The sequence below is a fragment of the Pleurodeles waltl genome, chromosome 3_1 (genome assembly GCF_031143425.1).
Source record: "Pleurodeles waltl isolate 20211129_DDA chromosome 3_1, aPleWal1.hap1.20221129, whole genome shotgun sequence".
Taxonomy (NCBI): domain Eukaryota; kingdom Metazoa; phylum Chordata; class Amphibia; order Caudata; family Salamandridae; genus Pleurodeles; species Pleurodeles waltl.
In genome coordinates this window covers 1826690339-1826703294 of record NC_090440.1, presented here as the reverse complement: position 1 = coordinate 1826703294, position 12956 = coordinate 1826690339, and the positions used below count along the sequence as shown (strand labels likewise).

The 12956-nt window shown below is 41.7% G+C and overlaps 1 protein-coding gene across 1 annotated transcript in view; it reads right to left on the bottom strand.

Moving 5' to 3' along the window:
• STAT4 (signal transducer and activator of transcription 4) overlaps positions 1-12956 on the bottom strand; it is a 522693-nt gene that overhangs the window by 296493 nt on the left and 213244 nt on the right. The window contains exon 13 of the mRNA XM_069225876.1: positions 344-434. Within this exon, the coding sequence (XP_069081977.1) occupies positions 344-434 (91 nt within the window). The remainder of the gene's footprint in view (positions 1-343; positions 435-12956) is intronic.

Sequence of the window (12956 nt, the reverse complement as noted above, 5' to 3'; positions counted from 1 at the left end):
TAAACAAAAATCATGATCATTTTAGTCACGATTTGTTATTTATGATGTTAATCTGAGAGATGCCCAAGCAGGACAGTCAGATTTTATTCTGGCTTGTTAAAAAGGCTCCTATTTGTTTTACTGCTCTTTCACCAAATCTTGCAAAAGAAAGCCCCTCTGGTTCGGTACATTTACTTAAAAGTGGCTGTGTGATTACTCCTGACTATCCATAAGCCGCTTCATCTTGCTACGTTTCTTCCATTACTATAGCTCTTGCAGTACATTATGACTAAAGAATATGAATGTGCCAATATTTGATATATAGGCTAACTTTGTAAAACTCATAGCATGTATACCTACATACCAGATGTTGGAACTCTGCAGAAAGGCTTCCATTTGCAGACTCTTCCATGTTCATCACTTTTACGTGTGTTCCACAGAGGAAAAATCTACGACTGCAAGAAAGAGATGAGCATTACATACCGGTGAGTCACAATACTTTTACTTGCAGACCTGTTTTGTCAGAGGTATGTTTACTATGCCATAAACTGCTTTGGATCTTTGAAGGGGATGAGTTTTGTATGTATTGATGGAAAAAGGAGAGCAGCCTCTTAGTCACAAGCGATGGCACTCATTACACTTACGGATTGCGGGGTTAGGTACGCTCATGTACATACCTAAAACAGAGCCAGAAGGAACGTTTGATGAAATAACGACGGCATTCACAATGAATGCCTTCGCAATGAAATTGGAACAACAACAGTCTTTACAAGGCAAGTCTTTACAGCAATTTTCTTACGAGTATGCCTTTACCACGATACTATATGTATGTAAGTATAAATCCTTAAAATATATATATATATATATCTATGTGATGGGTTTAATTTACTTATAAAATATTTATATTTCCGTTGTAAAAGCATAGATGGTAAAGGCATATTCATTGTAAAAAATTAACAGGCAAGTGTAAACTAATTTTTATGTAAATATACATATATATGTGTGTGTGTGTGTATATATATATATATATATCTATATCTATATAGGTATATATATATATCTATATAGATATATAAATATAGGTATCACCCTATTTACCTACAACCCCTAAACTCTAAAAATACACTTGCCATCAAAGTATCCATACCCACCCTAAATCCTAAAAATACCCTTGCCACCCAATATTTACCCATACCCACCCTAAAAATACCCTTGCTACCCAAAAACCCATAGTAACTCTTAATGCTAAGAATACCCTTGCCACCCAAAACCCCATACTCACCCTAAACACTAAAAATACTCTTGCCATCCCATACCCACCCTAAACCCTAAAAATTACTGCCATCCCAAAACCTATGCCCACCCTGAACTCTAAAAATACCCTTGCCACTCAAAAACCCATAGCCACCCTACACCCTAAAAATACCCTTGCCACCCAAAAGCCCATACCATCCCTAAACCCTTTAATTAACCTAGCCACCCCAAAAACTCATAACCACACTAAATCCTAAAAATACCCTTGCCATGTCAAAACCTATACCCATCCTAAACCCTAAAAAATACCCTTGCCACCCAAAAACCCATTCTCCGCAACCCCAAAAAATATTCTTGCAACCAAAAAAACAATACCCACCCTAAGGCCTAAAAATACCATTCCAATCCCAAAACCACCCAAAAACCTGTACCAACTCCAAACTCTTATATATGTATATTCAATGAAAAAAACAAAGGCTACAGGAATGTTATAGTTAGGATACAGAATTAGAAAAGGCCTTAGCAATGTGCTTAAAAAAACAAAGGTTACAGGGACGTTATAGTTAGGCTCAGATTTCACTCCTACAAAACAACTGAAGTTCAGCAGTTAGAGTTATTTCAAGTAACTATAACTCACGGCCTATGGTAACTACATCTGGGGCTTTAGTAAAACAAGCACAGGAGACCGCGCTTGTTTTTAAAAGAAATTCTTGCAAATTTGTGGCAAAATGTTTTTTTTTAAATTGCAGCTCTGGCGGCGGAGCAAGCACCATGGACCCCGATTCCCTCTCGGACGACCACTGTGACCACCAGGTAAGGTGATCGACTGACAGGGGAGGGGGGGATTTGTTGAGTGTTGTGCGCATGAATGGGTGTGTGTGTGTGAATGGAGGGAGGTGGGTGGGTGTTCTGTGTGTTTGTGTGTGTGCAAGTGTCTGTGTGCTTGTGTGAATGTGTGTGTGCAGGGGGGTGGGGGAGTATGTGTGTATGTATTTGGAGGTGGGTTTAGTATATGTGTATATATGAGGGGGTCGTGGCTGTGTGTGCATTTGTGTGTGAATGAGTGTGTGTGGATGTGTGCATGCATGTATGCAAGTGTGGTGTGTGTGTGCGTGGATGGTGGGGGCAGGGGCTTCAGAATGGGGATCGGGGGTACAGAACGGGTATCTGGGGGTGGGGGTACAGAAAGGGGATTGGGGGAAGAGTGGTACATAACGGGGATTGGGGGCATAGAAGCTTGGGTGGTTAGGGGGATTCTGATGGGGTTGGGGGCTCCTACATGGAGGGGGCGTTGGGGAGTCCAGTTGTTGTGACAGGAACGAGTATTCCTGTCGTCAGTATCCTTATGGCCAGGGATTTTGTGGTGGGGCTGCCACCACAGAATCACTGGCGGTAAGGATACTCAAAATACAGCGGGCAGTGTTAAGTGGACCGCCCGATGGTCCCACCCCCCTGGCGGTATAGGTGGTGATCTGGCTGCAGCCAGTTCACTAGCGATGACATAATTCTGCATCCTGCACTGCCACGCTGTCGGAGGTCTGGCGCCACCGCCAGTCATAATGACCCCTTAATACTTACCTACAAGTATGCTTGGCGTGCTAGAGAAACAATGTTACAGGATATCAAGAAAACCAAAGGCAATTTGAATTTGAGATCAGAGAAGGAGAAAGAGACAAATGAAAAGGTCTTTGAGGAGATTAATCTATAGCTAAATAAATATAAAGATGACATTAAAAAAAGAAACAACAGAAGATACATAGAGATATAGGAGACTATAAAAGTGTTAGAATCCTCACTTTCAGTAGGAAATATGACCATTTGTATAAATCACTGAATACCAGTGTAGAAAAAAGTACTGAACCATCAACATCCGAAAGTGAACAAGGAAGTGAGCGGGAGACTGATGCCTTGAGTACTACAGATAATGAGACATTGACTATTGATTTGGGTGGTAAGCCGGTGACTTTTTTAGACAACTATTGCTTGTTATGCAAAGGCAAACAGATTGTCAAAAAACAAAAACAAAAAGGGGGAAGTATAAAAGTACAGAGGTCGAGGAACAGGCCGAAGAGGAAGAGGACGTGGAGGAGCTACAAGTGGAGAGAAAGACTCAGAAATAGGAAACAAAGAAATAATAAATCAGGGGCACATGGGAAGAACAACGAGAAGCTCAAATGTGGAAGTATGATGGATCAATGTTTTGTCCCACTGAACATTTCAACTATGCAGAGACTCAAATTGATTTATTCAAATTTATTAGAAAATTGAAACTTAAGAAATGATACAAATTAAAAAATTAGGAAACTGAAGTTAGTGGTTGTCTAAGAAACTCTGAGACCCACGATGTTTTGAGTATTAGTGACGTTGGTACCCTTCTAACTCTACTCGAGTTGGAAAACAATGAGATGTGTCAGACATGTCCTAAAGATTGTTATTAAATCTTAAAAGCTCTGGGCATTATATATGATCAAGCAGCACCTTCAACGTTCAAACCAGTATCTACATTTCTTCCTATTATGAATCATTATAATATTGATACTTTTCATGAAGTAATGGTACAGAACCTTACACGATTTAGACACAAGACATGGTTTAAAAACAAGATAAATTCTGAATTTTACTTTGAAATAAAGAATGATTATAAAATCTTTGCCAGAAGATGCAATCATCTGCCTGACTGATAAAGGTGGCAATATTGTGCTTATGAGTAGAGAACTGTATATTGAGGAAGCCATGCATCAGTTAAATGATAAACAGTTCTATGCCATTGTCACTAAATAAATTTTCACTAGCAGTATCATAGGAATTTGGCAATAGCTTATTGAGTTCAACCATAAAGTTTTGTTGTCATGGGAGGAATACTGTTTTCTTAAGGAAGATTTTCCTAAGTTAGCTGTACTCTATCTTCTTCCTAAAGTACATAAGGACAGAGAACATCCTCCAGGTAGACCAATTGTGTCCTCATGTGACAATGTTTTGGAAAATGTTTCCAAATATGTGGATTTTTTTTATTAGAGAACATGTTATTAGTTTGCCATCTTATGTACATGATACTAAGGATTTTCTAGGCAAACTTGAAGGTGTAACCTGGAAAGATGATGTCATACTTATAACTTTAGATGTCAATTCCCTATATACCATTATTCCATGAGAAGGGAATCTTAGCATGTAGACACTTTTTGCGAGCAAGACCGATCAAATATTTGGCACATACATACATGATTATTGAAATGATCAGATATTATTTGATGAATAAACATTTTCTATTTGATGGTGTCCTATATATGCAAATACTTGGGACTGCTATGGGAACTTGTTTTGCTCCGAGTTTTGCTAATCTGTTCCTAGGATGGTGGGAGGAAGAGATGTTCAGGGATGCAGAGTGATATCCTGAATTTGAACAAGTCACGTTGTGACTTCGATATATAGATGATTTGTTTATCATCTACAGAAGGGCAAGCAACTAGATTCATCAAGAGGCTCAATAATAACAACCATAATATTGTTTTGACATCTAATATGAGTAAATTGTCTATTGAGCTTCTGGATGTAAAGATACAGATCAAGAACAGTAGGCTCAATACTGAACTGTTCCGAAATGCTACTGAAGGTAACAGTTTGCTGCATGCACTAAGTAGTCAACCTGAAAAGTTGAAGTGTAGTATTCCCTATGGTGAGCTGCTGAAGGCTAAACACAGTTGCAATACTGAGGCAGCATTTAACATCGAGCTAAAAAACATGATTGCTAGATTGAAGGAAAGGGGTTACCCAGATTGGGTCATTAAAAAGGCCAGTGAAAGAGTTAAAGGGGTAGAGAGAATACAGACCCTATTTGATAATAAATTACTAAACAAAGGAATCAATGAAAATGATTTAGAATCATTATGACACACAATGAGGATGTAGCGGATATCACAAAGATTATTACTAAGAATTGGGATATTCTTAGAAGTGATCCAATCATTGGTTCCACAATACAAAGGAGACCCCAAATTACTTACAAAAGGGGGTGGAGTTTACATGACATCTTGAGATTAAATTATATCACTACCGTCCCTCAAATTAAAGATCATAATCTGCAGGGATGTTTTCCATGTGGTCATTGTAAGGCCTGCCACAACAGCGTCATATGTAAAGAATTTCCCACATGCAAACCTGGTGAATTGAGACAGATTAAACAATTTCTTACATGCAGTACTCCTCTTACTATTTATGTACTTGAATGTACCGGTGGTATGTGGGAAGTACCAAACATATGGTGAAGAAGTAAATTCTTGAACACATGCGAGCTATTACATCTAACGATTCACACTATCTGGTGGCTAGACATTTTCGGGCGAAGCATAATTCAGACAATCGTTTGCTCCTCTATTTTTGTATAGAACGTGTGCAATCTAACCACAGGGGTAGTGATAGACTGTTATTATTGAGAAAAAAGGAATCCAAGTATATATTGGATTTAGAAACTAGAATACCAAAAGGATTAAATACTGATGAGGAATTGAATTTTCACCTTTATGAGGGATGAGTTATTTACAGCTACTTCTCGCTAGGTTTTCGCGAATAAAATGTCTACCAGATTATTAATGTGATCTTGTACCTAATATTATGTTTCTATGAACAATGAGTTTATAATATTTATTCCCTTGCATTTTTTATTGATATTTATATATGTCATTTGTTTTTGCAGGAAGAAGGGGGCCTGATAGATGCTATGATATGGACTTTTGTGTCACTTTCTCCCTCTTTCCTGCACTCTAGGATACGTTCTGCTCAGGTGTGGTGATTTACAGATAAGGATTTATTTTTCACTTGCCTTCCATTCCATGCGTAGTATCTTTCATTTACATGTTCAGCACATGTTATTGCCCACTTGGGCATTATGTTCATATTTTGGATATAACTTTAATATATACAGAACAGGTTTGGCGTAATTTATTACATGCCATTTTACACTGTTATGTTTTTGAATTGATATGTAATAGATATTTTGGTAATGAAGATTGTTTCATAGGTATACATTTACGTCTTTTTGCAGCAGTACGATTTGCCGGTAGTGCGTTACACTAGCCTTACATCAATATATGTTTTTTACTGACTATCTCCATTTCGTGTAGAAGATATTATGCAGGTAGAGATGAATTACTTTTTTTTAACTTAAATTTTCTAGACATTCTTTACTGAAACAACAATCTGAGACATTGCTATGTATTTGTTTATTTACCCATTCAAATTGCTTTCTCGCTGCCCTGTTTCTATGTAAATGAACATGTCTTATTTATGCCATTCTGATTGGTTGACAAGTGTATGTGATCAAGGCTGCAGAGTTCAGCCGAAGCGCGTTGTGTGTAATTAAACTTGCCATGGTGTTGCTCTCCCTGACATCCTGAGTGTGCGTTTATTATTTTGCTATGTGGATTTCATAGTGGTTTGCTCTGCCGGTTTATGCACTACCCCTAATGGGCCACCCAAGCCTAGAAGAAGCGCTATTTCTTTTTGTTTTGGATATATATATATATACAGATATATATATCTGTATATATATATATACATACATATAGGATGTGAGCCTCTGAGCTCTTGGCTGGCCCGCAAAAAAATCCTGACAAATCCTATATAATCCCAACCCGTTACAGTGCGGAAAACACCCTAATCCAGACAGGTATGTTGTGGGTAGAGATCGACTACAGGACTGGCTGTCCTGTGTTGTCTGGAGAGTAAGATGACTTGAGGTGTCTGGCAGTCGTGAGGCGCGGGACTGAGCGGGAGTGAGTGGAGGCCGACTGCCCTTGCCCAGTGGATATGGAACATGGCCGTGTGAGACAATCTGGTGTGGCCTGCACCTGTTGGGCTGAACCAAGCTCAAGGGACGGAGAAGCAGGGACCCGACTCCCCAGGACCACCTGGTGCCGGGCAGAGCAAAGTTGCTCTTGGCTGCGAGGCTGATGTATCTGTGGGTGGGAGACTGTTCTTGGCCTGTAGGAGACAGCGCCTGTTGAGGGTACGGCTGTTGGGGGCCTGGACTCCTGTGGCTTTTGCCAGGCCATACACGTGTGGCTGAGGTGACTGCAGTGAATGCCACATGTAGCATGCTGACTGAGGGAACCTGAAGCAAAGCCCTGTGCCGAGGTAAATACCTTATTGGTGCACTCGGGCCTGGCACTGAACCCTCCCTCTCTAGGGACCCACTGCAGGGGCACAGAACACATGAAAACAGTTACTTCTCCCCCTTCCCATGTTCAGTGAGCCATAACGCAGCAAGAGAATCCTGGTCTCGGCCTTGGCTCGGGTCACTTTTCCATGTGTCATACTGGCGGAGGGGGCAGAAGATAGATAAAATCCCCCGGGGCTGGAGTGCCTGGTACTAGGCATTGTGGAACTCCCTGCACAGAGAACTGTAAGTACTCACTATTTGTGGGAACCGAGATGGCAGCTACTTGGTAGATACCAAAGAGATTGGAGTGGTAAGGCCCAAATGGATGGCTGCATGGGCCTGGATGGGCTGTGAATGCAACGCTGCACCTCAGGAGGATGAGCGACCCGCGTTCGAATTGAGTGTGGAAACGACTAGGCGCCCATGCTGTACCTACACAGCCTGCACAAAAAGTAAGTGCGCACAGTATCCCTTGCACAGGGTGGGGACCGGGGGGGAGACCTACCTCAGCCGCATATTTTTAATTCAAAGAATGCACCTGAGAGGCTCCAGGAGTGAACTGGACTATGGCGGCAGTCCACTGAGGAGTTGTATTGGCCCCAGAAAGAGCTAAGCAGTGCCTGCCTCAGAGGAAAGCTGATGACAAATGGGTCTGCCTAACGCTTGAGTGCCTGACAGACTGTAACCTTGGGAGGAGGTCAGGGACAGTACTGTGAGAGTTAGGTACCCAAGGTATGTTTGGTGGATTGGTTATAGAGTGAGGGGCAAAGGAACCAGAAACTTTGCTTGCCACCTTATATACTGCTGCTTGGGGGCTTGGAGAGAGTGTAGTCTTATACTACTCAAAGACTGGAAAGCGTGGGCGGAATGCCTTAGGTCCCTGAATTCTATCTACAATAATTGGTTGGATCTGTGTGGGAGCTGCTTTTAGTGACCCCCTTCTGAGGAACCCCCGTGTGACAAGGGGTTGACCCTCTTAAAAAAGCAAGGTACCATAATTTTAGGGACTGGGGACCTAGGGTCAAAACAGCTGTGAAAGATCACGGTGGGGAAAGATAAGGGGCTGTGGCCACCTCAGTCCAATAAAATTGTGAAGTATACATAGATGGTACCCCCAGTGGGACAAAGTGGGGAGAGATCGTGGACTGACCAAGGGACCCGAACCGATGAAGAATCCGTCCACGCACAATCACTGGCGGACCTGATAGAGGCTACCCGCATGGAACTAGCCACCAAGATTGACTCAGTGGCCACTGATGTCACCTCCTCAGAGTGGACCTCCAAGGTGTCACTGACCGCATGACAGCTACGGAAACGAATGTGAGAGAACTGCAACAGAAAGTCACCACCCTACATTAAACTGTATCCTCTCTACAAAAACTGACTGTCAGGCTTGAAGAGCGGATGTAAGACCCAGAAGGAAGGTCTCTGAGAAATAATGGATGAATTATAGGGTTCCCTGAGAGGGCCCATCCATGGATCTCTCTTGGAAGTTTGGATCATCCAAATTATGCGACCACACAAGTATCAAAATTCTTCAGGATTGATAGGGCGCATTGAGCGCTGGTCACTACACCAAACCCTGGTGCTTCCCCGCTTGCCATTATCGACTATCTCTTTAACTTCAGGGTCCGCAACGCAATTCTTCTACATGTCCATATTAAAGGACCGCTTGTATTTGTGGGAAAACCAATGTCAATCTTGCAGACTACATCCAGAATGTTCAAAACCAACGCAAGACATTATTGAATGTTATGAAAAGACTATGGGACCTTAATTTATGTAAAAGCCTGATGTTCCCAGCAAAGCTCCGAATTGTGCATGATGGAAAGGTGCATTTCTTTTTTTACAGCTGCTGAGCCCAGTGACTGGGTGGACATGTTGCCCGGGATATCCCACCCAAAATCATCTGGTGCTGGAACACCTTCCTCAACAGTGCGGAGTCACTCAACACATTTGAAGAAACAGAAAAAAGGACTGAGATCTTCCAGGATCGAAGGCCCGTAGGGCCAAATAGTGGTGTGTTCAGATGGCACTCTCAGAGATATGGAGATGGTGTCACGATCCCGGATATCCTTCCATGTTCAACAGAGCAGCCCTGGATCGGGCACAAGCAGCACAGAGGGCAGTCCAGCATGATACCTACTGAAAGTGCCAACAATAAGGTTACAATGCTGTGTAAGTGCAAAAGGCTATCTGACGCTGTGGTGCCTGTCATGCTGTGACCAGAATTTACTGATCAGTGACAGTGAACTTTGTGTTACTTAGGTCTTATTTCTGCCACTGGCTCTTATCCTTGGTAATACAAGGGGATGGGCTTGGGGGGGAGAGGGTGTATGATTGTATCTGTTTCATTTTATATCCGGTTGGCAGGAAGATAGGGCTTAAGGGGCACAGGTGCTGATGGGGCTGACTGGGAGCCGCAGCATTGCAGCCACAGTGGCGTACTGACCTCTTGCGCATACACTTTTGTGATTTTTTGAATATCTCATTATAGTAACGAGGTAATGGGGCTGAAAATGCTAGTTTCTGCGATGGCTAGGTTTAAGAAGGGCGAGTTTGCTTTACTGCCCAAGGAGTGGGGGGGTTGGGTGGGATAGTTGAATTTACTGTTAAATTGTTTACAGGGGGACACATGCTGCTTATATGGATGGGTACAATGTGACCTCATGTTGCGGGCCATGGAGAAATGTCTGGGATCATCAAATCTGGGAGGAGTAGTTGAGATATGGTAGTAAAGTGAGATGATGATGGCGGATGAAGTGTTTACAGTTCTAACATGGAATGTCAGGGGGCTAGCCCAACTGGAAAAATGCCAGCGGGTGTCTGCGTACCTGAGCGCTATGAGGTCTCCGTGGCATTCCTACACATGTGTGGGAAGATTGTGTCTCTAACCTCTGTAAGCACTGGTGAGGACAATTATATGCGACCTCATATTCTGGGTACACATGAAGCGCACTATGGGTGTTCTTTTCTGTTACAGGGGACACATTGCAGATCCGGATGGCCATTACGTGATACTGCATGGTGACCTGGATGAGCGTGAGTTCAGCATGTTGAATGTTTATGCTCCGATAAAGACTGTGAAGGCCATTTGTACTTTAAAGATGAGAATAAGATGCCACAACTTAGAAAAGTGTTGGGGCACTACTTTCAAGAAAATGCAGGAACATTCCAGTCCCCTAGTATTCTGTGGGAAGCGTTCACAACGGTGCTTCAAGGCCAAGCAATTTCAATGATAGCTGGGACAAGAAAGGAAAAACGCAAGGAGTTAGTTGCTTTAGAACAAGAAATACAAGAGTTAGAGAATGCTGCCCAAAATCAGCCAAATGCACAATGGTGCCATGAGCTCCTGCTTAAGCAGAGTGAGTTTTGACCACTCACTGAAAAACTATATCTAGAAAATATGCACTCTGTACACAAAGATGACTGTACAAGGTCGGAATAAACCGAGACCTCTCTTTATCAATGATGGGTAAAGCGCCATCCTTAAAAGGGTGGTGCTTCCCTGATGTTTATAAATACTACAAAACACAATGTATGAGATACCCCGGAAATGCTTTGTGGAGATAAATAGCTTAATCATGGAATTGCTGTGGGTTCATAAAAGGAAATGTATAGGGCTCTTGTTAGAAATGGGGTTTCTGGTTGGCTAGGGTATGCACCTCAGCCAGGCAGAACTTACCCACTCTAGTCAGGGCAAGGGAGTTACACGTCCAAGATAACCCCCTTGGTAGCTTGGCACGAGCAGTCAGGCTTAACTCAGAGGCAATGTGTAAAGCGTCTACACAACACACACAACACATGTGATGCAATATCCCCACCACAAAGGAAACACAACACTGAGCTATGTAAAAATAAACTTTATTGCACCAAACATAATTAGACCAAACATTACACGTTAGTAATACCCTGCTACCTTAGCACTTGTCAGAATGTTACACAAGTTACTAATACTCTGCCAGAATAAGCAGTTGTCACATTAGAACATGTAAGTTCTCTGGATTCTGCAACATAAGCAGTAGTCAGGAATTAGCATATTAAAGATATTGCCTGGGGCCCAATGTGAATGATTCTCTCACATCTACCCATGTGATAAATTGACCGCCCGTATATAAATGCCCTGACTAGAGTGGGTGGGTTCTGCCTGGCTTGGGTGCATACCCTAGCCAACCAGAAACCCCATTTCTAACAGAGAGATGTTACATGTCCTCTATGTCCAGAATATTCATCAGCCTGGACTGCGTACCGATGACTGCACATTCTTGGTATGCAGACGCACCGCTTAGTAGACGTCCCAGCTGTTTCTTTTGCAACATGAATACAATACGAAAAATATCCTGTAATAATTAAGCAGCATGAGGAGATGGGGGGTATTTGGGGACTCGTTTGTTTCTCAAGTATTGGGGTAACTCTTGACTGCATTATATATTGGATCAAAGGGGTTTTGATATAGAAAGTTGCTCCTATGAAAACCTGGGGATAAAAAAAAACATAATGTATATATATATATACTTAGAACTCACCTACTTACCTGCAAAAAACTTAGAATAATAGTACTTTTTTCCACAAGTATGCCTTTACCAATTAGGCCTTTACCTTTACAATGAAAATGTGGTAAAGGCATGCGTGGTAAAATATTTAATTGTAAAAACAGTCATTGCAGAAAATATTTCACTGTAAAGCCTTGGGTGTAAAGGCTTCCATGGTTCCTCAGTCATTAATAATGCTGTTTCCCAGCTAAAATATGTTGCTTTATTATTGCCCATCTTCATTCTAACAAGTTCATATTCAGGGATGTTACCATTTTGCTATTTACTGTAAATGTTGTGATAACCCTTTTAGAGAAGCTTTGTGATGATTCCTCTATGCTGGTTGTTGACAGGTCTGTTTTTATTACTGTTATTGAGGAAGGAGGTGAGCATCAAGACCTCCTCAAGGATTTACCTCTAGTGAGACATGACCCCTTCTCACACTCAGCAATTGTAATAAATAGCTTATTACATTCTGTGTATCTGCATGTATAGTATTTAACTATATAACCAAGTTGGCAATTGGAACTCTTTAGCTGTGTTTTAGTCAAACGTTTCATTGAAAGTGCACATTGTTGTTTGGCTACAACTTTTGTACCCAAAATTTGGAAAGTTGCCAATCTTCATGCAGATTTGTGAAGGTGAAAAAAGTTACACAGGGGTCAAAAAAGAGGCATTTCCTGTGTTGTCCCACAAAGGAAATTTTGCTCAGTGTTACCACAAAAACTTGATTTACACCAGAGTCGCATAAAAGTAGAAATGTGGCCAGAAAGGCTTCTTTCTGTAATATGGTATAAAATATTTCTGTTGTTTTTGAGTTATAAGTATTTGAAAAAGTTGTTGAGCGGGCATCGAAGAATTAAAATTTAGAGATATCTTGGCAATTCATGTCACAAGCTTGAGGCTTGTTGTGTTCTGTTAACTACATTCAAATTTTTCATGAAATGTGACTGACTCGTAAAGGGCTTGATTGATATTTCTGACACCTGGCAGTTTATCAATTTCCCCAAACCTGCGGGTTTCTCGCCTTGGAAAAA